This window comes from Lepidochelys kempii, chromosome 24, assembly GCF_965140285.1.
Source record: "Lepidochelys kempii isolate rLepKem1 chromosome 24, rLepKem1.hap1, whole genome shotgun sequence".
NCBI lineage: Eukaryota > Metazoa > Chordata > Testudines > Cheloniidae > Lepidochelys > Lepidochelys kempii.
Window position 1 is genome coordinate 9,672,112 of NC_136403.1, and position 22,615 is coordinate 9,694,726.

The window sequence follows — 22,615 nt, forward strand, 5'->3', positions numbered from 1 at the left end:
GAATGACAACTCCTCAGGGTAATTGGCACTAATTAGGAAGTGCTGTGTGAGGGGCCATGGGACAGGCAGCCGCAGTGATGCCATGTCTGAGGGGCCTTGGCCCGTTCATTAAGGTGCCCACTGGCTAAGACAGCCCCTCCCCAGCACAGTGCAGCAAACACCAGCACTGGGCCCATAAAGGCAGCCTGGAAAGATCGCCCCCCTCACTATGAGAGGTTCCTGCCCATTCCAGGTGGGAGCAATAGAGGCCTCCAGATGAAAGACCATGCTGCCTCAGAGCCCTTAGCCCCAAGGATCTCCAAGCGCTTCCCAGACAGCTGCACACACGGGAAGGCTTGCCGGCCCATGTGACAGACGGGGCCGCTCAGAGAAGGGAAAGCGACTCGCCCACAAGCCGGGACTAGAACCCAGGCACCCTGAGTGACCCGGCTGTGCCTTAACTGCTAGTCCACACTTCCCTCCCCACCAGTGTCCATAAAGGCCGCTCCGCTGGGCTTCCAGTCAGCTGGGCTCCTGCCTCTCCCCAGCCCATTGGTCGTCTCCAGCCCCAGGTGCTCCTTGGCATGTTGCTGGGAGATGGGTTTGTGGTTGGCCACACACCCGTGGGGGTGTCATCAACACCCCCTCTCCCTCCCCATGCCAGCAGCCCTGAACAAAGAAACCTCTCAGCCTAGAAAAGGCCACTGCACGGCGGCAGCTCTAAGGCGCCAGGCAGGCGTGATGGACGGACCTTGATTTAGCCTAGTAACACAAGGCAATGATGGCAGATCTGCCACTTGGAGGGCTCAAAGGGTAACTGATATGTGGGAAACTGAGGCACATGGTGATTACATGAATTGCCCACGCTAACACAAGGGGGTAAGAAAGAAGTGAGAATACAACCCAGGAGTCCAGATTTGTAGTCTGCCCTTCTCTCAGACTCCACTCCCCTCCTAGGGCTGGAAATAGAACCTAGGAGTCCAGGTGCTCAGCCCACCCCTCGCACCCCCCACTCTAACCACTAGGTAACTCCCCTCCCAGAGCTGGGAATAGAACCCAGGGATCCTGACTCCCAGCCCCTCCCCCGCCGCTGCTCTAACCAATAGTCCCGCTGCCCCCTCTGAGGGCCCTGGATGACTGTTGCAGTGCAAATGACACCAGGCCGCGCTGCCCAGACTATGAGAATGAGGCAGGAAAATTGAGGACGAGCGAGATCTTTGCTCCCCCAGAGAACGATTCCCGAGAAAATCAGACACTGGGAGTTCGTCTACGCTGCAAAGAAAATCCCACGGTGTCGAGCCTCCGAGGCTGGGTCAATGGACGTGGGCTTGCAGGGTGAAATTCAGCAGCACAGACAATCCCCCTCGGGCTGGAGCCCGGGCTCTGGAACCCAGCTAGGGGGAGAGTCTGGAAGCCTCGGCTCCAGGCCGAGTGGGAACGTCCGTCCACGCTGCTGTTTTCAGCCCCACAGCCGGAGCCCTGCAGGCCTGAGTCCATTGACCCTGCCTCTGAGACGCAGCGACAGGGGGTTTCTTAGTAGCGTAGATGCACCCGGCGGCGCTTTTATCTATGGACCTTATCTGGCCCCTGTTACTGCAATGTCTGAGCACCGCACCTTCTGCAACGTATTTATCTTCCCACTCCCCCGTGTGGCAGGGCCACTATCCCCATTGCACACAGGGGAAACTGAGGCACAGGAAGCTAAGCAACTTACCCCAGGTCACACAAAGAGTCTGTGGCAAAGCAGGGACTAGCACCCAGGTCTCCTAGGTTCTAGCCTGGTGCCCTAATCTCTGGGCCAGCTGGGCATAACCAGCCCCTCACAGTGTATTATTCCCACTTGGCACTGGCATCCAGGATGCCACTGCACGTCGGACAGCAGTTCCCAGAGGTCTCACCTCTCTGACCCCACCGGGGCACCCTGTGCCACCCACTGTTCACCTGCGACACCTTTGCTCATGCCTCTTGAAAGCGTTAACCCAGAGATCCCTCGCATCAGGGGGCCGAGGGGAAGAGACTGAGCTCTTTGCGTGGTGCTGCAGGGATCCCTGGCTGTGGGCATGGGGGTGGGGGTTTGAAAGATCTGGGATTGGCACCTAGCTCTAGGACTTCCATTCCATGTCTCTTCCCAGCGCCCAGCCCCCGAGGCTGACCCCCCACCCCAACCGCTGTCAGCAGGGTCAACAGAAACCTCTTCTGTCCAGCCCCTGGCTGCCCTGCTCACCCCGCTGAGCACAGTCTGCAGGAGCTTTGGCCCGAGCAGTGATCGGGCCCAGAAGGGGCAGGAGGTGAATGTGTGGAGTCATCATCCCGGCCAGGGGAGGAATTGTCCCCTCTCCCTTGTCCCATCTGGTTTCCCTTTTGTTCTTTTCCATGTTCTCTCCCTCCCTCTGGGTGACTCCCCTTGTGCCCCCAGCCTTGCCCCCCCCCCCCCAGGGTACCTGACAGGTAGCAGTGGAGAAGCCACAGGCTGGCCGGGGCGATGGGGTGGCTGCGGGGTCTGGTCCTCTCCCTCGGGGCCATGGCTGTGGTATTTAGCTCAGCGAGTCCATGCCATGCTGCGCTCGGTTCCCTGCCGGCTGCCTCGCTCTGTCCGTTCCCTTCTGAACTCGCCTTTAGTCCCCTCCCTCTCCCCGAATCCAAGGCATAGCTCAATGGAAATGAGCACAGGCGGCGGTGCCCCCCCCCCCCGCTTCTCAGGCAAGCTGCCAAGGCCCAGTTCCCTCCCCCCACATTTTAATGGGGAGTCATGGGGAGTCACTAACACCTTGCAGAAAGAGAACAGGGACAGTTACTGCCAGAGTGGAGCACAGCAGGGGCCCATCTAGCCCAGTATCCTGCCTCCAGGCCAGCGCCAGCATGGAAGAGAGCCCAGGATAACCTGCTGCAAGGGAAGTTTCCTCCTGACCCGCCCCTGTAACAGCCATCTCATGAGTCCCTCCATATACTAGGATGATCCGAGGAATGGAAAACTTGTCTTATGAAAGGAGACTCAGGGAGCTTGGCTTGTTTAGCCTAACTAAAAGAAGGTTGAGGGGAGATATGATTGCTCTCTATAAATATATCAGAGGGATAAATACCAGAGAGGGAGAGGAATTATTTAAACTCAATACCAATGTGGACACAAGAACAAATGGATATAAACTGGCCACTAGGAAATTTAGATTAGAAATTAGACGAAGGTTTCTAACCATCAGAGGAGTGAAGTTTTGGAATAGCCTTCCGAGGGAAGTAGTGGGGGCAAAAGATCTATCTTGCTTTAAGATTAAACTCGATAAGTTTATGGAGGAGATGGTATGATGGGATAACATGGTTTTGGTAATTAAATATTCATGGTAAATAGGCCCAATGGCCTGTGATGGGTTTTTAGATGGGGTAAGATCCAAGTTACCCGGGAAAGAATTTTCTGTAGTATCTGGCTGATGAATCTTGCCCATATGCTCAGGGTTTAGCTGATCGCCATATTTGGGGTCGGGAAGGAATTTTCCTCCAGGGCAGATTGGAAGGCCCTGGAGGTTTTTCGCCTTCCTCTGTAGCATGGGGCACGGGTCACTTGCTGGAGGATTCTCTGCTCCTTGAGGTCTTCAAACTACAATTTGAGGACTTCAATAGCACAGATATAGGTGTGAGGTCTTTTTTAGGAGTGGTGGGTGAAATTCTGTGGCCTGCATTGTGCAGGAGGTCAGACTAGATGATCATAATGGTCCCTTCTGACCTAAATATCTATGAATCTATGAATCTATATAGGACCCAGGGCCCTGTCAATGTGGATTTAAGGTGCCAGCACCAGGGTTCTTCAGGCCATCCCACCATCCCCCTAGACTCCAGGGAACCCCCCTAGGGATGACTTTCCTTCGATCAGGCCATTCCTGACCTCCCCGCTGAGGATGCCAGAGTGGGGGACACTCAGTGCCAGCTGCAAGGGTGTTTTTTGTCGGGGGAGCTCCTCAGACATGGAGGTGAAATGCTCGGCATCCCATTCCCAATTCTCCAGGCTGCACCCTGGCGTATGTGTTCGATAACTTGCCAGGGGTCATAGAATCATAGAATATCAGGGTTGGAAGGGACCTCATGAGGTCATCTAGTCCAACCCCCTGCTCAAAGCAGGACAAGTCCCCAACTAAAGCATCCCAGCCAGGACTTCGTCAAGCCTGACCTTAAAAACTTCTAAGGAAGGAGATTCCACCACCTCCCTAGGTAACGCATTCCAGTGCTTCACCACCCTCCTAGTGAAAAAGTTTTTCCTAATATACAACCTAAACCTCCCCCACTGCAACTTGAGACCATTACTCCTCGTTCTGTCATCTGCTACCACTGAGAACAGTCTAGATCCATCCTCTTGGGAACCCCCTTTCAGGTAATTGAAAGCAGCTATCAAATCCCCCCTCATTCTTGTCTTCCGCAGATTAAACAATCCCAGTTCCCTCAGCCTCTCCTCATAAATCATGTGTTCCAGTCCCGTAATCTTTTTATTGCCATCTGCTGGACGCTTTCCAATTTTTCCACATCCTTCTTGTAGTGTGGGGCCCAAAACTAGACACAGTACTCCAGATGAGGCCTCACCAATGTCGAATAGAGGGGAACGATCACATCCCTTGATCTGCCGGCAATGCCACTACTTATACAATCCAAAAGGTCGTTAGTCTTCTTGGCAACGAGGGCACACTGCTGACTCATATCCAGCTTCTCGTCCACTGTAACCCCTAGGTCCTTTTCTGCAGAACTGCTGCCTAGCCACTAGGTCCCTAGTTTGTAGCAGTGCATGGGATTCTTTCTTCCTAATGCAGGACTCTGCACTTGTCCTTGTTGAACCTCATCAGATTTCTTTTGGCCCAATCCTCTAATTTGTCTAGGGCCCTCTGTATCCTATCTCTACCCTCCAGCGTATCTACCTCTCCTCCCAGTTTAGTGTCATCTGCAAACTTGCTGAGGAAGAGGAAGGGTCAGCAGCAGCGTTTGAACCCCTGCACCCTTCAGCCTCTCCCACTTGAGTTTTTTACTGGCAGCGGTAGTAAGCTGTTATCCTGCATATGGAACAGCCACTAGAGGGGGACATGACACATGCTTCATAGGTGTGCGTTCCACCACCCACAGCAGAGAAGCACTTTAACTACCCTGCTACCATAGGTACCAACTTTCCAATGTTCTGGGAAGTACTCAACCCCTGGCTCTGCCCCAGGCCCTGCCCCCACTCAATGCCTTCCCCCCAGACCCCTCCCGCCTCTTCCCACCCCTGCTCTTCCCCCACCTCTTCCCGCCCTGTTCTGTCCCTCCCCTGAGCACACCGTGTTCTCACTCCTCCCCATCCCCCGTCAGAGCCTCCTGCACACCGCAAAAAAGCTGATTGTGGCAGGTGGGAGGCTCAGTGAAGTGCTGATTGGCAGGGCCCACTGACGGGAAGGGGGAGGTTTTGATAGGGGGGCTGCCCCATTTTTTCCCCATGAGTGCTCCAGCCCCGGAGCACCCATGGAGTCGGTGCCTATGCCTGCTACAGTTAAAGCAGTTCAATGTTTGGGTACAGACAAGGCCTAACTGTGACTTGACCCAACATTTATCAGTGTCTGGATTAGCATTTAGTGAACACTGGAGTAAAAATTCTAGTGTACACTTAACTTCAGTGTTACCTGTCAGCTCTGTGCTCTTGGGGAACCAGGGTGCAGTATCCAGCCTGTCTGACTCATGAAGGACACCCCCACCCCCAGCCTCCGCTTGAACCAAAACCAATCAAAAGAAAAACTGAAAAGGCCGTGGGAGACTCACCTAAACCCCTGGGACAAGGATGACAGGATTAAGGCTACTCCCTTAGCCTCATTTGCATTAAAAATGGGACAGGGAGGCATCCCTATTAGCATACAGAATGGAGAACAGAAATCATAGAAATCATAGAATCATAGAATATCAGGGTTGGAAGGGACCCCAGAAGGTCATCTAGTCCAACCCCCTGCTCAAAGCAGGACCAATTCCCAGTTAAATCATCCCAGCCAGGGCTTTGTCAAGCCTGACCTTAAAAACCTCTAAGGAAGGAGATTCTACCACCTCCCTAGGCAACGCATTCCAGTGTTTCACGACCCTCTTAGTGAAAAAGTTTTTCCTAATATCCAACCTAAACCTCCCCCACTGCAACTTGAGACCATTACTCCTCATTCTGTCATCTGCTACCATTGAGAACAGTCTAGAGCCATCCTCTTTGGAACCCCCTTTCAGGTAGTTGAAAGCAGCTATCAAATCCCCCCTCATTCTTCTCTTCTGCAGGCTAAACAATCCCAGCTCCCTCAGCCTCTCCTCATAACTCATGTGTTCCAGTCCCCTAATCATTTTTGTTGCCCTTCGCTGGACTCTCTCCAATTTATCCACATCCTTCTTGAAGTGTGGGGCCCAAAACTGGACACAGTACTCCAGATGAGGCCTCACCAATGTTGAATAGAGGGGAACGATCACATCCCTCGATCTGCTCGCTATGCCCCTACTTATACATCCCAAAATGCCATTGGCCTTCTTGGCAACAAGGGCACACTGCTGACTCATATCCAGCTTCTCGTCCACTGTCACCCCTAGGTCCTTTTCCGCAGAACTGCTGCCTAGCCATTCGGTCCCTAGTCTGTAGCTGTGCATTGGGTTCTTCCGTCCTAAGTGCAGGACCCTGCACTTATCCTTATTGAACCTCATCAGATTCCTTTTGGCCCAATCTTCCAATTGGTCTAGGTCCTTCTGTATCCTATCCCTCCCCTCCAGCGTATCTACCACTCCTCCCAGTTTAGTATCATCCGCAAATTTGCTGAGAGTGCAATCCACACCATCCTCCAGATCATTTATGAAGATATTGAATAAAACCGGCCCCAGGACCGACCCTTGGGGCACTCCACTTGATACCGGCTGCCAACTAGACATGGAGCCATTGATCACTACCCGTTGAGCCCGACAATCTAGCCAGCTTTCTACCCACCTTATAGTGCATTCATCCAGCCCATACTTCCTTAACTTGGTGACAAGAATACTATGGGAGACCGTGTCAAAAGCTTTGCTAAAGCTGCGAAGGCTGATGTGTTCATTTTTTTACCTGGCTCTCTCAGTTTCTACAAGGAAGGTTAGGGCTCAGCTGGGGTTCTCAGATTTCCCTGCACTGACCATAACTAAAGCACAGGGAAGCAGGACACCTGAGTTCTATTCCCAACCCTGCCACTGCCTGCCTGGGTGACTTTCTGTGAGTCGCTGTGCTGCTCTGTGCCTCAGTTTCCCCATCTGTGAAATGGGGATAAGGACACTTACAGCCTTTGTAAAGCACTTTGAGATCTACTGATAAGAGCCAGGGATTATTATTTGTATAACATGAGCAGGTCTGGACTCCAGCAGAGAGGGGGACCCCGGGTACTTGGCGCTGCACAGAGACAGTCCCTGCTCCCAAAGAAGTCAATCGAAACAGATGAAGGGTGAGACGGTAAACTGAGGCACAAAGAGGAAAATGGCTTTATCCCGGTTACGCAGCAAAGCTGGGACTAGAATCCAGGAGTGCCGAGGACCAGCCCACGCTCCTTATCTAGCTAATGCTGGCAGCGGCTCAGTTAAAACGATGCAGGAAGCGGTTAGCAGGAGCTGGCTCGTATCCCGGGCCAAGCTCTTCTGTGCAAAGCTCCCCCCGGCTCGGGTAATACCGGGCCCCAGCTGCTTTAGACTTGGGCAAACCCCGCGGCGGGTGGGCAGAGCAGCCCGCGGGCCGCCAGAGCCAGGGCCCGACCAGCCCCGGTGGCGCCGACCCGATGGCCCGGCTGCGCACGGGAGGAACCTGCTCCTCGGCATTCTCCCGCCTCGCGCAGGCGGGGCCTCCTGGGAGGGCCAGGGGGAGGATCCCTCAGGGCCAGGGGTAAAATTCCAAACCCCTTCTGCAAACGTAGACGGCGAAGGCGACTTTGGACGATACAGCACCCGCGGGGAGGGATTGACACCGCTTCCCCCTCCCCTGCGGGGCTGGGGGGCTGGTAGGGCCGAGTGCTCACCCGGCCCGGGTCACTCACTTTACACCCCCGGTAACGGTGCCGAGGGGTGGGTCAAACTGGGATTTTCTAAAGTCTAACTGTTCAGCATTCATTAATATTACTCCAGCAGAGCCTAGGGGAGATCTGACCCCAACCGAGAACCAGTTCCCCGTAGTGCCGGACACCACGCAGACCCCAACCAAGAACCGGGCCCCCGTAGTGCCGGACGCCACGCAGACCCCAACCGAGAACCGGGCCCCGTAGTGCCGGATGCCACACAGACCCCAACCGAGAACTGGGCCCCGTAGTGCCGGACGCCACGCAGACCCCAACCGAGAACCGGGCCCCCGTAGTGCCGGACGCCACGCAGACCCCAACCGAGAACCGGGCCCCCGTAGTGCCGGACGCCACGCAGACCCCAACCGAGAACTGGGCCCCCGTAGTGCCGGACGCCACGCAGACCCCAACCGAGAACCGGGCCCCCGTAGTGCTATACACCACGCAGACCCCGACCAAGATTTGGGCCCCCATAGTGCCGGACGCCACGCAGACCCCAACCAAGAACCGGGCCCCCGTAGTGCCGGATGCCATGCAGACCCCGACTGAGAACCGGGCCCCCGTAGTGCCAGGCGCCACGCAGACCCCAACCAAGAACCAGGCCCCCGTAGTGCCGGATGCCACGCAGACCCCGACTGAGAACCAGGCCCCCGTAGTGCTGAGTGCCATGCAGACCCTGACTGAGAACCGGGCCCCCGTAGTGCCAGGCGCCACGCAGACCCCAACCAAGAACCAGGCCCCCGTAGTGCCGGATGCCACACAGATCCCGACCGAGAACCGGGCCCCCGTAGTGCTGAGTGCCATGCAGATCCTGACCGAGAACCGGGCCCCCGTAGTGCCAGGCGCCACGCAGACCCCGACCAAGATCCGGGCCCCCGCTGTGCCGGTCACCACACAGACCCCGGTTGAGATCCGGGCCCCCATAGTACCGCACACCACGCAGACCCCGCCTGAGAACAGGGCCCCCGTAGTGCTGGTCGCCACGCAGACCCTGACCGAGATCCGGGCCCCCATAGTGCCAATCACCATCTTACCAGAGGGCAGCAAACAATCCCTGCACCAAAAAATTTACAATCTAAATAACGAATCGTCCCCTGGGCAGTAAACAGCCCCGATTCAAAGGGGCTTAAGTGCCTAACTCCCTTTGGCTCAGCTGAAAATCCCAATCAGGATGTCCTCCTTGACTCAGGGCCAGAGTCCCCATTCCCTGGCTCAGCACATTGGAAGCAGGACTGCAGCAGGTTACACTGGGTTTATGCTCGTGTAAATGATGGTGCCCATCATTCCGCCTTGCACGGCTGGGGGAGAACCCGGGGCGGGGGGATCAGTCCCTGTTTTCTCATTATTAGGCTCTGCCCCACGGCACTCTGGTCTCTTCCTGGCCACAGCACCCGAGAGCCTCCCAGAGGGGGCCAGCCCGGCTGCCAGCCAAACCAACAGGAAAATGACCACGGGCTCCCGTCCCGTGGGGGGAGCAGGATCGGGTCCCCTCTGGGGGGTGGTTTGTCCCTGGCGGGGCACCGAACCTGGCCAGCCACCAACGCTGCCGGGGTGGCAGAGGAGTTTGTGGACGGTGCCTGCCGCCCCGCCCCGCCCGGTGAATGGAGCAATGCCGCTGAGCCGGTCCGTGTGTCGGCTGCAGACGCTCCTAGGACAGGCGGGCAGGTCCCTGCGGCTGGCACGAGTCAGCAGCACCCCGGCGCCGGGCGGCATGGACAGAGGTAACGGAGCCCCCCCATTGGCCGCCAGAGGGGGGCAGAGCCCTGGAGGCAGCTGCCCCATAGCAGCGTGGGCAGGGAATCGCGTGTGCACGATCCTGGCTGGGTGGGGGGCTGGGACCCCCGCCCCTTGGTTCACCCCCACCCCCACCCCCCGGATGGGCTGGACAGGACCGTCTGTAACGACCTTGCAGGCTCCTGCTCAGCCGCTCACCCGGGGTCGGTTGTGTTATTTGCAGGGGGCCAGCACGAGGCTTTGTGGGCGAGGAGAATCTGTAAATTTCCATCCGTTGCATCCCCCTGAGCTCAGGGCCTTTTTCATTCCCTACGGCTGTGGGGCTAGATTCACCGACGTACTTAGGCACCAAACTGCCATTTCAGGAGCCTAAATCTCAGTCAGGCCAGGCTGGGTCACAGAGCCCCCACTCAGAGGTCTCTGCCTAGACTTCCTTAGCACAGAAATTTGTGCAGTAAATGTTCCCTAGGTGCCTAAATTTCTGCCTTTAGGCACGTGCGCCGCAGCCCCACGCTAGGTGTCCGGACGCCTCCGCCCCCCAGTGATGCACAAGGGGGTTCTTCCACCTAACTCACCTGCAGGGCCCAATCCCATAAGTGTGCTGAGATCATGTGTGCCGGATCGGGCCCCTCTAGGTGAGCTCCTGGAGAAGGAGGAGAATGACCTCCCTCATGACTTTTGACCTGGCGGTTAGAGTACCCACCTGGGATGTGGGAGACCCGCGGTTCAAGTCCCCCCTCCACCTGAGGGGGAGAAGGGATTTAAACTTCTCAGGTGGGTGTCTGAAGCCTGGGGCTCTCTGATGTGGGGCTCTCTCAGAAGCTAGCCCTTTGTTCGTATTCTCTGCTCTCCCCAAACACACTCTTTCCTCCCCACTTTCATAGACAAACTTTTTTTTAAACTCTTCTGTAAAAATGAAGCTTTGTACACCCTTTAATTACATTTTGAGTGTAAATTTCCTGCTCTTTTTTTAATGCAACACTGGTGTTGTCTAGACTAGAGTCGACAAACATGGCATTCACTAACACATTTAAAACGTCTTTTCTAGACAGAGCAGTGTGTGTGTGAAACTAGCCAAGTTAGGCCTTGTCTTTGCTAGGAAAGAAAGTGTTAGTTAGGATATATTGGCCAGCTAACGCATGTTAGTGTAGACAATGCAAGCTGTAGTTTCAACACGTGTTAGCTGGTTGAGGTGAACCCTAGCCTCCCTCCTAAACTTTAATGCAATCAGCCTAACACGTGTTAAAGCCAGCACGCTGCCTTCCAGACTTCTAGAACTTGATAGTTAATGTGCTAACATCACCCCTTCAGATCCTAGCCCCGGTAAGGGCATAGCTTCAAAGCTCAGCTGACCTGAACCTATCCTGAGTCATTTTCAGACTCCACCTAACCTGAACCTGATGCTTCTCCCCAAACCTCTGCCAGCGCCATGACCACCTCGTCCTTGCAGGTTGGTCTGGTGCGGACTTCCTGCTTCCCATGCCTGTGATCTGTCTCCGGTCTCCTGCCTGTGGCTTTAGCACAGACGTGGCTGTGTCCCCTGCTGCTGCCGGCCCCCAGGGCCTTGCTGCGCTGTGGGTGTGGCGGAGTGAGACGCTGTGACTTGTCGGCACACACGCAGCACAGCCAAGTGGCAGAGGCTGGCAGGAGTGGGGCTGGCAGGCACCACCGTGCCCACCCCACAGGTGGGAGGAGATGATCAGAGACTGCCTGACCTGAGCCCCAGGGGGTCAGATTGTTTTCAGACCCAAACCTGACACTGGTAGTCAGGTTCCATCAGGTTTGGGTCCAGTTGCAAGGCTCTGCTGCTGAGTGCACTCATGGCAGGCACATGGCTGGAGCGGGCTCATTAACTTGGGACCCACACACACACGTGTGCTGTATGTTCCAGCTGGGAGATCCCGCCAGTAAGTAATGACCGTGGAGAATCAGAGGCACTGAGCGGTCGCCTGTATCACCCATGGCTAGGAATTGCTGTTTTCTGCTGTAAGTAGTAATTAGCTCTGAGTTTGGCTTTTTAAATGAAACAATAACATTCCTTGGGTGCTTTCCAGGGATAAGGAGAAGTGCGTTGCCATGGCCATTGGGGGGTGGGAGGGGTGGCACGAGTGTAGACGGTCACCTCATCTAATCCTGTGCAAAGCCAGGCTTCATAACCCAGTTGTAAAATACCTGTGAGGGTACACCTGTCCAGACGAGGGGAAAAGGCACTTTTATAAATGGGGCTGGCTGCCTTGGGTAACAAGCTCAATTTGAAACACTGTCTAACACCAGTGTAGATGCAGTTTTGCCCCTAATGTCCCTATGATCCCAGGATGCAATCCAGACCAGCCAGGGGTTGTGTCACCCACCTACTGTGCAACCTGGGGTTGCCTCACCATGCTTTGCTGTTGTAGCTCCCAGCCTGGGCTGCTCCCAGCCAGCCTACAAGTCACACCTTGAGTGTGTTTATAGTTGCAGCCCTGATCCAACAGCCTGCCAGCAACGCACCCGTCACACTCTGGCTTCCATCAGCCTTGGTTTAGTACGTCAGTAGACTCCTAGTCCTGAATTTTCCCCAAAAATTCTGTCTTCAGCACTGCAAAGACCTCTCCTGGACAGCTCAGATATTAATGCTGCGTTGTTCCTGTACAGTCAATATTCAACAGTTTGCTACTTTCACTGGACTTGTCGAACAGTTCAGTTTAAACTAAACCAACTGGGTTGGTTGAGATTAAAAAATAAAACCAGTTTGGTCACAAAAGAAGATGGGATTTTAAGTGAATTCAAGGACAAGCGATAAAGCTGGATGTGGCTACAAGCAAATAAAAGTGAAAACTTCATCTTCCATTGGTGTATGCAGCAGTGTTGGAGCTGGGTCGGTCCCTGGATAGTAGAAAGACAAGGTGGGGGAGGTAACAGCTTTCATTGGACCAACTTCTGTTGGTGAGAGAGACAAGCTTCCAAGCTTACGCAGGGCTCTTCTTCAGGTCTTGTTGGTCCAATACCACACCCACCTTGTCCCTCTAAAGCTTACTAGATTAAGTTTTGGTTCAAAGCTTTGTTAAGATGGTCTTTCTCACCCCCAGTCTTCCAGCCAGATGGTGACCGATCCTTTCCTTGGTCAGGATCTCTCCCCCAGGCCAGAAGGTGCTGGTGCCTTTGTCTTAGTGGAAAGAGAGAGAGAACTTGGAGTTCTCTGTCCCTTTCTTTTATAGTCCCATCAATCTTCTGATGATTACTCCTCCAAGCAAAGTTTATTCAAACAGTAAAGGTGGCAATCGACCGGGAGTTTGGGGGCGAAGGAGACTCTGTGCCCTTTCTACTCGTTTGCTGAGGTTTAAATTTGCTTTGTCTCCTGCCTGTTCCCCCATGGCTGTCTCAAGGACCCTGTTTATTACTTCTATGTAAACACTCATTCCTCTGAGGACAGATCTGTTCAACAACTGTTGCCTAGGCAGGGCTGGATAGTTTTGGAGGTGTGCTAATAATCTCCTTGCGGGGATTTCATGACAGTGTTGCCACACACATTTCACCATGTCATTAACCAGCAAGTTATCAGTTTTCAAATGAGACCTTGCACGGCATTTTGTACAAAGCTTATCACAACTGTGCATAGGGTGTGACTGCAGGGCTGCTTTCAGTGGCATATCCTCCTATGGCTGTGTCCAGATCAGGATTTAAAAGTGGGATGTTGGATCGAGTTACCTGGCTCAGTCGAACTAACTCGTCTAACAGTCTAATCAGGCCAAAGCAATTGACCTGTAGCACATGCTGAACTGGTTGGGTTAAAGCTGAGTGTGACGATCCCCTCTGGTGTTATCTGGATCGGTGATCTGCTAGGTCACTCCAATCCTTGACTCTGGGAGCCAGCCTTACCCTGCTCTGCTGTGAGAACCCCTACTCCTGGGCTGTTCATGCACAGCCTCTGGCATGCAAGCTGCTCCTTGGATTGTGCAGCTGAATGACAATAGCCAATATCTGTGGTCCCAGACACAACCCCAGAAACCTCCGTTTTGCAGTGTCCAGTTATGCCTACTGATGCTGCAAGCTTATATGAGTTTGTCAATTTAATAAAGAAATTGATATGTACTAGGCTTGTTATCCCAAGGGGAGTCTCTGACATGCTGTAAACCAAACGCACTGCTTCAGATAAAATAAACAAACAGATTTATTAACTACAAAGATAAATTTTAAGTGATTATAAATCAAAGAACAACAACTCAGATTTGGTCAGATTAAATAAAAGCAAAACGCATTCTAAGATGATCTTAACACTTTCAGGGCCCTTACAAACTTAGATGCTTCTCACCACAGGCTGGCTGGTTGCTCTTCAGCCAGGCTCTCCCCTTTGATCAGTGCTTCAGTTGCTTGGTGTGATGTCTGTAGGTTGAAGAGAGAGAGCATGGCAAGCGTGTCTCCCTTTTATCACGTTCTTTCTTCCCTCTTGGCTTTGCTTCCCCCAGCACCAGAGTCAGGTGAGCATTACCTCATTGCAGTCCCAAACTGACCAAAGGAAGGAGGGGTGACTCACTGGAGAGTCTAATAGATCCTTTTGTTGTTGCTTAGGCCAACATCCTTTGTTCCTGTGAGGCTGGGCTGGGTTTGTCCCATACATGCCCTGATGAGGTGTGAACTGCCTTTCTGTTCTTGGAGACTTTTTGCCTGGGCTTGCTTTAAGCCATGAGGATAAATTTTCAGCCTCATAACTATATACATGAAATTATAACCTCACTATAACATTACTGTAACAGGTTTCAGAGTAACAGCCGTGTTAGTCTGTATTCGCAAAAAGAAAAGGAGGACTTGTGGCACCTTAGAGACTAACCAATTTATTTGAGCATGAGCTTTCGTGAGCTACAGCTCACTTCATCAGATGCATATCGTGGAAACTGCAGCAGACTTTATATATACACAGAGAATATGAAACAATACCTCCTCCCACCCCACTGTCCTGCTGGTAATAGTGGGGTGGGAGGAGGTATTGTTTCATATTCTCTGTGTATATATAAAGTCTGCTGCAGTTTCCACGATATGCATCTGATTAAGTGAGCTGTAGCTCACGAAAGCTTATGCTCTAATAAATTGGTTAGTCTCTAAGGTGCCACAAGTACTCCTTTTCTTATTACTGTAACAATGACTATAACATCACTGTAACAACCATGCTCAGTGCATCATAAGCCTTCTGCAAACAAACTTTGCATTGGATACCACACAATCATTTTATAAAGATGAACATGGGGGTATAGGGCGTCCCCTGAGATACAGAGCGTTACGCTGAGGCTGTAACTTGACCTATTCAAACTGAGCTGAAGGCTTTAGACTGTGTCTACGTTGGTGCTAAATGGGGTTTTCTGTTGAGCTAAACTCAGTAGGGGAAACAGTGTGTTTTTCCTATCTATGCAGTGTACGTCCTGGTATAACTGCTGTGAGGTGATGCGGGAGTGGGGGTGTGATTTTTATTTTTACGGATAGTCATATTGGCACAATCCCAGTTGCGGGTGCAGTTATACTGGTGTGAGGGTGCCTCATACTGGGGTGACTTATTCCCTTGCCTGGACTGACATCATTAAACTGGGACAACTCGTGTGTGTAGACAGAGCCCCTTGGCTAGATAAGGTCTACACTACAGCACGACCTGCTGATGTGACTGTGGAGGTGGTAAGCTGCATCCACACTGGGTGGGGTTTCAAATGGGCTGAGCTGCCACCTTGCTTTTTTTAAACCTTTCCCCCTTGTTGAGACAAAGCTGCAGGTGCTGGAGCAATGCTGGGAGATCCCCCCGTAATAACCCTCAGTGCTGGACGAGGCCGTGTCTACAGGCCCAGGGCCAGCTGTGGGGAAAATTCACCTCCATGCTCTGTATCCAGGCCCATCTCTAGCACCTCTCTCTCTCTGCCCTTGGACATAGCCCGCAGCAGTCAGAGGGGTTGCACCCAGCTTTACAGTGTGTGAACAAGAGCAGAATTTGGCACGTTCCCCCCTCCATCCCCCCGGTGTCTTGCACAGCCTGAACCCTGCTCCATCATGTCAGGAGCAAATGAATCCTGTGTCTAGAAAATCAATGGTTAAAGGAACAAACCGACTCTGCCATTGCCTTGCAGAGGCCGGACTTTGCCCATGAGTGACTCCTACTAAAGACAAGGGGCCTGAATCTTGTCACGGTTCAGGGCACCTGCACCTCACTGGCTCAGCAAGGGCACGTGCTCTGACTTCCAGCTCCCCTGGTTGTTATCTTGTTATCTCTCTTCGCTGGAGACACAGGTCTCCCTCCTTGCTGGCTGGGGTCTCTCCAGGCTGCTGTAGCTCCCTGCCTTCCCTGTGTTGTGTTAGTCTGTCCAAGCAGGCCTGCTGGCTTTTCCCTCAGAGACTAATAACAATGTATTTGCTTCAAGTGTAAGTTACCGCCTGGTTCTTTAGTGCTTAATTTGTAATGAAAGAGATGCCGGGGCTGAAGCAATTAGATGCTGGAGCTCGAGCAATTTTTTTTTACTTTAGTAACTAATGCAGCAACCCCGGAGGTGCCGGGGCCCTGAACTGCCAAGCCTGGAGGTGCCGGGGCCCTGAACTGCCATGAATTAGGCACTGCAGTTCTTTCTACACGAGCCTATTAATTAAGGTAAAAGCATTGCAGAGAAAACATATGAAAAAACAACTAAAAAAACCTACAGACCTGCTAATAAACTTATCAGAGATTACCCCCTCCAACGTAGGCTCTGATAGGAGCAGCCCTTCCTAGCCCCACCCAGGGGTTTCTCTACTGTGTCAAGTTCATCACGCTCTTTGTTCAGAAGAGAACACTGAGAGTCACTCCTTTATCCAGTTGAGTTATTTGAAATGACCTGGAAGAGGTAATGCACCAGACAACAGATCTCTGCTCAAAGTCCAGCTTCTAAAGGACAGATGGAGGTGGGTCATTTACATTTCCCTAAGCCTCCAAGTATTTCCTGCGAAATCCACTTCCCATGTATTGTCACAAAAGGTCCCCTAAGTTTCTAATATCTTCCAGAAATTGCATTAGTCAAGGCTATCCTCCCAGAGAAGTGCCATACAATCCCACAATAGTACACAAACAATGGCATTTTCAATACCCTGGACTCCCCAAATACTTAAGCTTAAATCAGTCGGGTTTAACGTAATTCCAGCTTTGCCGAAGAGATTGTCATATCTGTCACAATTCTGATTTACACAAAGGCCCTTTTATACAGCAGTGGCCCTGGTGGTGTAAAGGAGTATAAAGGGCAGTTTCTCACAGAGAGCATTGTACAGGACCTTGGTGTAGCTAGGAATCATCTCACACGGGGAGAAGACTAGATCATGTGAGGGGTTGGTCTGCTGCAGCCTGTGGATGACCCGCTGACTCTTCTTCCCTGTGATGCGGGGAGCAGAGGGGTTTGCCCTGGTTGCTGGGGGAGGAGCCTTGCGAGGGAGCAGAGGAAATGACTGCTGGTTTCTGCTTTCCACAAAGGAAACGTCATTTCCCACAAGGACATGAAAGCACTGGTCACCGGCGGGAAGGCTCGGATTATCGACGTGCGGTTGCCGGGGGAGGTGGCGAACGGCCATATCGCCAACTCAGTCAATATTCCAGGTGAGGGGTTGCTGTGGGTGCCAGCAGCCAGGGCTTCCATTGCATGTAGAGGGACTGCCCCCCACTGCAGAGGGCAAAACGTAGTTTCACAGACCGGAGCATGAGCGGTCAGGCCTAGCAGTCAGAGCCAGAGTCAGGAACCAGGAGTCAGAGCCCAGGGTCAAAGCTGGAGTCAGGAACCGAGCAGGACTGGAAACAAGGTGGGCACAGAAGTGATCGCAGCTGTGGGCAGAAGCATGGAGGAGTCAGTGACCTGCCGCTGAGTTTAAATGCAGATCCGTAGTCTCCTTGCAGCCAATGGAAGAGCCAGCCAATCAAGTGATTCTGCCACAGCTCAGCTGGGCTCCTTAGCCTGCCTGAGGGCTGAGCCAGCCAGCCCCAGGTCAGCTGCAAGGACTCAGGCCCATTGTTCCTGATCCGTAGCACTAGAGCGCTGGAGAAAGTGGAATTAGTAACTCAGCAGGGGGCGCTCTTTCCTCCCTGCTCTCCAGCGTGCCAGGGGTGCTGTGCTGGGGAAGTGACACGAGGCCAAAGCTGGATCATTAAAGATCCTATGTGTGCACAAAGAGATGGGTGTGTTAGAGGGCTTTCCCTTCACCCCTTCCCCTGGTTCTTGTCATGCAGACAGAAAGCAGCAGACCAGAAGTGCAGGCAATGCAATATTTATTGGGGTTAGTTTTAAGGCAGCATGTCAATAACTTTGACACTACAGAGCCTTGTTTCCCAGTGTCCCATTCTCTCTCCACTTTAGCAGACAGAATTATACCTGAACTGCACGCTTTGGGTCCCATCCCTTACAGTTTATGGTCATGTTCTGTTCTGGGGGCCATGAGTCTGGGGTTTTTGTCCCACCTCTTTTGTATTCAGTGGGAGGGATAAGGAGTGAGGTTGTGCTACGGTCAGGGACAGGCATTTTATTATTTTGGTCTTTTAGGGTTTTATACCTTTTTCACCCAATTCCCTCTTGCCCCTCCCAACTGGTTGTTTGACCTTGGCTTAAGATAGAAGTTGAGACAGTCTTATGTGTGTGCTCGTATATTATACTTTCATTATACCCAGTAACACTTTAACTGTTCTTATCTGTTCCCATTATACTAACAAACCTAACTAGCTAGGCAGAAGCAACATGCATAGTGTCTTTGTCCTTTGTTTACACATATTAATAAGAATATAAACGTATCAAAAATTAAGTGGGCAAACAACCTAAAATTCTATCTCAGGTAGAAATACAGGCCTGAATTCTACATTATTACTAGCACTCCTAACAGGATGTAACCTGTGCCAAATTCCACATCGGGGAGTTCTCGCCTTCCTTAAACTACCTTGATGGTTTTAAACGGATGCAGGCTTCTACTTCACTTCCTGTCCTAAATGGACGTGCAGTGTTTCCATGTCTTGATCAGTTGCTGTGTTCCACCACAGAGGGTGCTGCATTTCAGAAGTGCGAAAAGTGATGGCTTGTATCCCTTTGTAAAGCATGTGGGACTTGCATAAGAGCATCATCGCCTGTATTTATGGAGCAGTCATCCACAATCATCATCAGCAGGGGTTAACTCCGCAACTTCAGCATCAAGATACAGACCTCTACCACTTGAGCTAAAGGAGTCACTCCATCAGCTAGTAGCAGCAGTAGGCTTTTATCCTCTAGCGGACTAGCTAGTGTCACATCCCCATCTAGTGGGGATGTGACACACCCTTTCCCAGGGTGATACACCAGCACTGCTGATTGCAATCATCTCTCTCTCTTTTCCCCACCCAGTGGCAGAAGTCGAGGAAGCCCTGAAGATGGACCCTGAGACGTTTAAGATGAAGTATGGTGTGGACAAGCCACGGATGGATGACGAGAACTTGATCTTCCACTGCCAGATGGGCAGGAGAGGGGCTCAGGCCACAGAGATTGCCATGACCCTCGGCTACGCCAAGTGAGCCTGCCCCTCCCCCCGGGCTCTTCTATCATGGGTCACCAGACCCTCCGGGACATTGTGAGCGTACCACGGACTCTGTGGGTTTGGAGGCAAGGGCTGTAGGGTGCTTAAAATGCCCTGGGTCCTATCAACTCCAGCCCTTCTGAGTGACCCCCTAAACTCTCACGTATAGCATTATTAATGGAGAAATCGTTGGGTCTGGTGGAGAAGGAGAGGGCTCAGATATCCCTCGGCACCGATCTTGCTTATACGGGTGTATTCCAGAGTAAACCCCCTGGAGGGGATGGTGATACTCCAGATTCTCACCGGGGCCAGAGAGACAAAGTTTTGGTTAGCTACCGAGAGAGAGGACAGAATAATTCCTAGCTAACCCCATAGGGGATGTTCCCACAGCTACCTTGGTTCCTCAGGGACCCTTCAAATTCATCCATATGACCCTGTGCTGGGGGCAGGTTATTTCTCAAAGTTCTGGGCACAGCTCCCGCTCTGATGTTCTGGTCCCACTTGGGTTTCTGGCCCCTGGGCAGTCACAGCTGGGCTGGGTCTGACTCTTCCACTCCAGAGGCAGTGGGTCCGTCTAGCTGTGGATAGTCCCTCCCATCTCCTATTCTGAAGCCACATGTCACCTCCTGTCTCTGCAGGGCTCGTAACTATGCAGGCGGCTACAAGGAATGGTCTGAGAAGGAAGGGAAGTGAAGTGGGAACGACTCCCCGAGGGCTGGTGTCTGTCCCTCCACGCCTAGCAGCTGCTTTGCCCTGAGGACTCTTCCTTCACTTCCTTGCTGCAACGTCGTCCCATTGCTGCTGACACCTGATGCTGGGATGGGAACACTCTGGGTCCTGGTGGGCTCTTGGCTAAGGCATCTGTCTGAGAAGCTGCCACTCTGCTTTCTGTCTCACTTTCCAGACCACTTGTTATGTTGGAGCATATTAAAGTTCTGTATTAAAATCACAAATGAGTTTGATTCCCCATAGTTTAAATTCCAGGGTATTACTAAGTAAGAGGTCTCTTGGGTTTTGGTCTTTTATTTTTACTGTTTCTCTCCCTCTCTGTGTGAAACTTGCAAGCTGCTAATTGTGTTAGTACATCCTAAGACAGAGTCTGTTCTCAAAGCAATTCTTTGTAACAACAACTACTCACACAGAGAGACTCAAAGCGATAATTTGTAACAACTAACAACTAACAACAGAAACAGCACACAGAGACTCCCCGCCCTTTTGTTGTTTTCATTTAGCTTTTTTAACAATTGTGATTAAAATAGAGATAGAGGATGTATGTGGATGGATGCTTGGTGTGGATAATAAATGAATGATCAGGGAGGTGTCAGCCTAAGAATCCAGTTTCGATGGGCCGAAGAAGGTGTCAAGTGGAAATAACCAGAGGACCCCCGGAGGGCAGACTGGAATCCACCCAACAGCTTCAAGGATGGGAGAACTCAAGAACAAGATAACATCTGGCAGCATGGAGCTGTCAGGAATGTGCCATCTGCTGATTGACAAAGGCTTGACAAAGCCCTGGCTGGGATGATTTAATTGGGGATCGGTCCTGCTTTGAGCAGGGAGTTGGACTAGATGACCTCCTGAGGTCCCTTCCAACCTTGATATTCTATGATGAAGCAATACCCATAGGAATGAATAGGAATAAATAAATTCCTATAAAAATGGACTCTAGAAACTGAGAACTTTGGGATCTGATTCTGCAAACCAACTTCCAGGAGCATCAGATGAGCATCTGACAAAGCCCTGCTCTCCCCTTGTGTCCAGACCACCTGGCCAGTGGCTTGGCATGAGCAACTCTAAGGCTGGTAACTATGATAAGAACCTTGCAGAACCTCTGTCTGTGTGTGTGTGTGTGTGTGTGTGTGTGTGTGTGTGAATGAATGTGTGAATAAATACGAAATTGAATGGAATGTTATAGCTGTAACTCACGGCTTACTGTGATTCTTTCTGCATTCACAATAAATGTGGCTTTTTGCCTTATTCCCTTTAATAAGATCCTGCTGGTTTTTATTTTATTGGTATAAATGTAGTCACTCCCCTGCCCTTGATAGCAGCTGGGGGGTTCAGGCACTTTATTGGGGGTGGGGAGATATCTGAACCCCCCTATTCACTCCATCTTCCCCACCTCTCCTGGGAATCTGGGACCCCATCCATATGCTTCCCATGGGGTAAGTCCTCAGCTCTCAAGGATGTGATGGTCATTTTGCTACCCCACTTCATTCTCCACCTGCATCTGCCGCTTCCATCTGTAGCCTGCTATTTCTATAGCATGCTGGGTGCCCCTCAGCCACCTCTGCACGGGGGATTTTCTCTGCAGCCACACCTGGAAAAGAGAGCTCCCTGGCTTTTCCTCCGCTGTAGTACCTGGCTCTGATAAGGGGTTGGGACATATGTGATGGCAGCAAGACAACAAAGGAAATTGTTCAGGGTTAGCCAGGTCTGATATTATATTAAACATGTTTAAAGTCTTTGTACGGAGCTGTGTTTCTCAGCCTCTTCACATTAAAAAAATCGCACAACCTCCCCAATAACAATAAAAAATGTCTCATTTCTGACCATGCTTAGGGCTGGCCTGCATACAGAACATGCATTGGCAAAACTAGGTCTCTTTGGCAGGGTGGGAGGGTTTCTCTCCACGCTAGAGATAATCCATACCCCTGAGAGATGTAGCTATGCCAGCCTAACCCCCAGTGCAGACAGAGCTAGATGGATGGAAGAATTCTTCTGTTGACCGAGCTACCACCTCTCGGGGAGGTGGATTATCCAGCGTGGAGAGAACCCCTTCCAGTGCTGTCATGAGTATTTACACTGAAGTGATACTGCTGTAGGGTTTTAAGCATAGACCTACCCTTAGCATATAGAACTGATGTGTGGGAGGGTGGAGAATACTTGATCTTGAAGGGCCAGGATGTGTGGGGATCAGGGGAGCAAGACTTTTCTTTGGTTTAGACTGTAGTAACATTTTCAATGCCTCACTGCTGGCCTTTCCTGACCTCCCAGGACAGTCGTGACACATCCATTGAAAAACCCTCGTCTAGAGCATGATAAGCATCCCCTGGAGTTGTTCTGAATAATCCACATGTGTTGTCACATCCTGGCAATCATGGGAAGTGGAATGCAACCAACGGGTGGCACCTGGCAGCTGATCACAGCAACTCGGAGGCTCTGCTCCAGAGGGCCGTGGGGAACAGTCAACTCCAGAGCACAGAGAAGTTGGTTCTTTTTAAGCTACAGTTTAAGGTCTTGTCTACAGAAGAAAACTGCAGTGGTTTAACTTAAGGCTTTGTCTGAAACTGATTGAGTTAAATCACTGCAAACCTCTCTGTGGATGCTTTTATTTCAGTTTAAGAGCAACTTATTTTGATTTAGCTTAAGTCAGG

General features: G+C 51.9%; 1 protein-coding gene across 2 annotated transcripts; it reads left to right on the plus strand.

Annotated features, from left to right (window-relative positions):
- The first annotated feature begins 9,571 nt into the window (after positions 1-9,571).
- TSTD1 (thiosulfate sulfurtransferase like domain containing 1) lies at positions 9,572-21,228 on the plus strand. Of its 2 annotated transcripts, none has more exons than XM_073323073.2 (4): positions 9,572-9,727; positions 17,188-17,310; positions 19,070-19,232; positions 19,877-21,228. In XM_073323073.2, the coding sequence occupies exons 1-4, from the start codon at positions 9,616-9,618 to the stop codon at positions 19,929-19,931; spliced, it is 453 nt and encodes a 150-aa protein (XP_073179174.1). In that variant the 5' UTR covers positions 9,572-9,615; the 3' UTR covers positions 19,932-21,228. The 2 variants fall into 2 exon arrangements, with proteins under 2 accessions (XP_073179174.1, XP_078706614.1); XM_078850488.1 differs by lacking the exon at positions 9,572-9,727 and adding an exon at positions 11,634-11,726.
- The last annotated feature ends 1,387 nt before the right edge of the window (positions 21,229-22,615 follow it).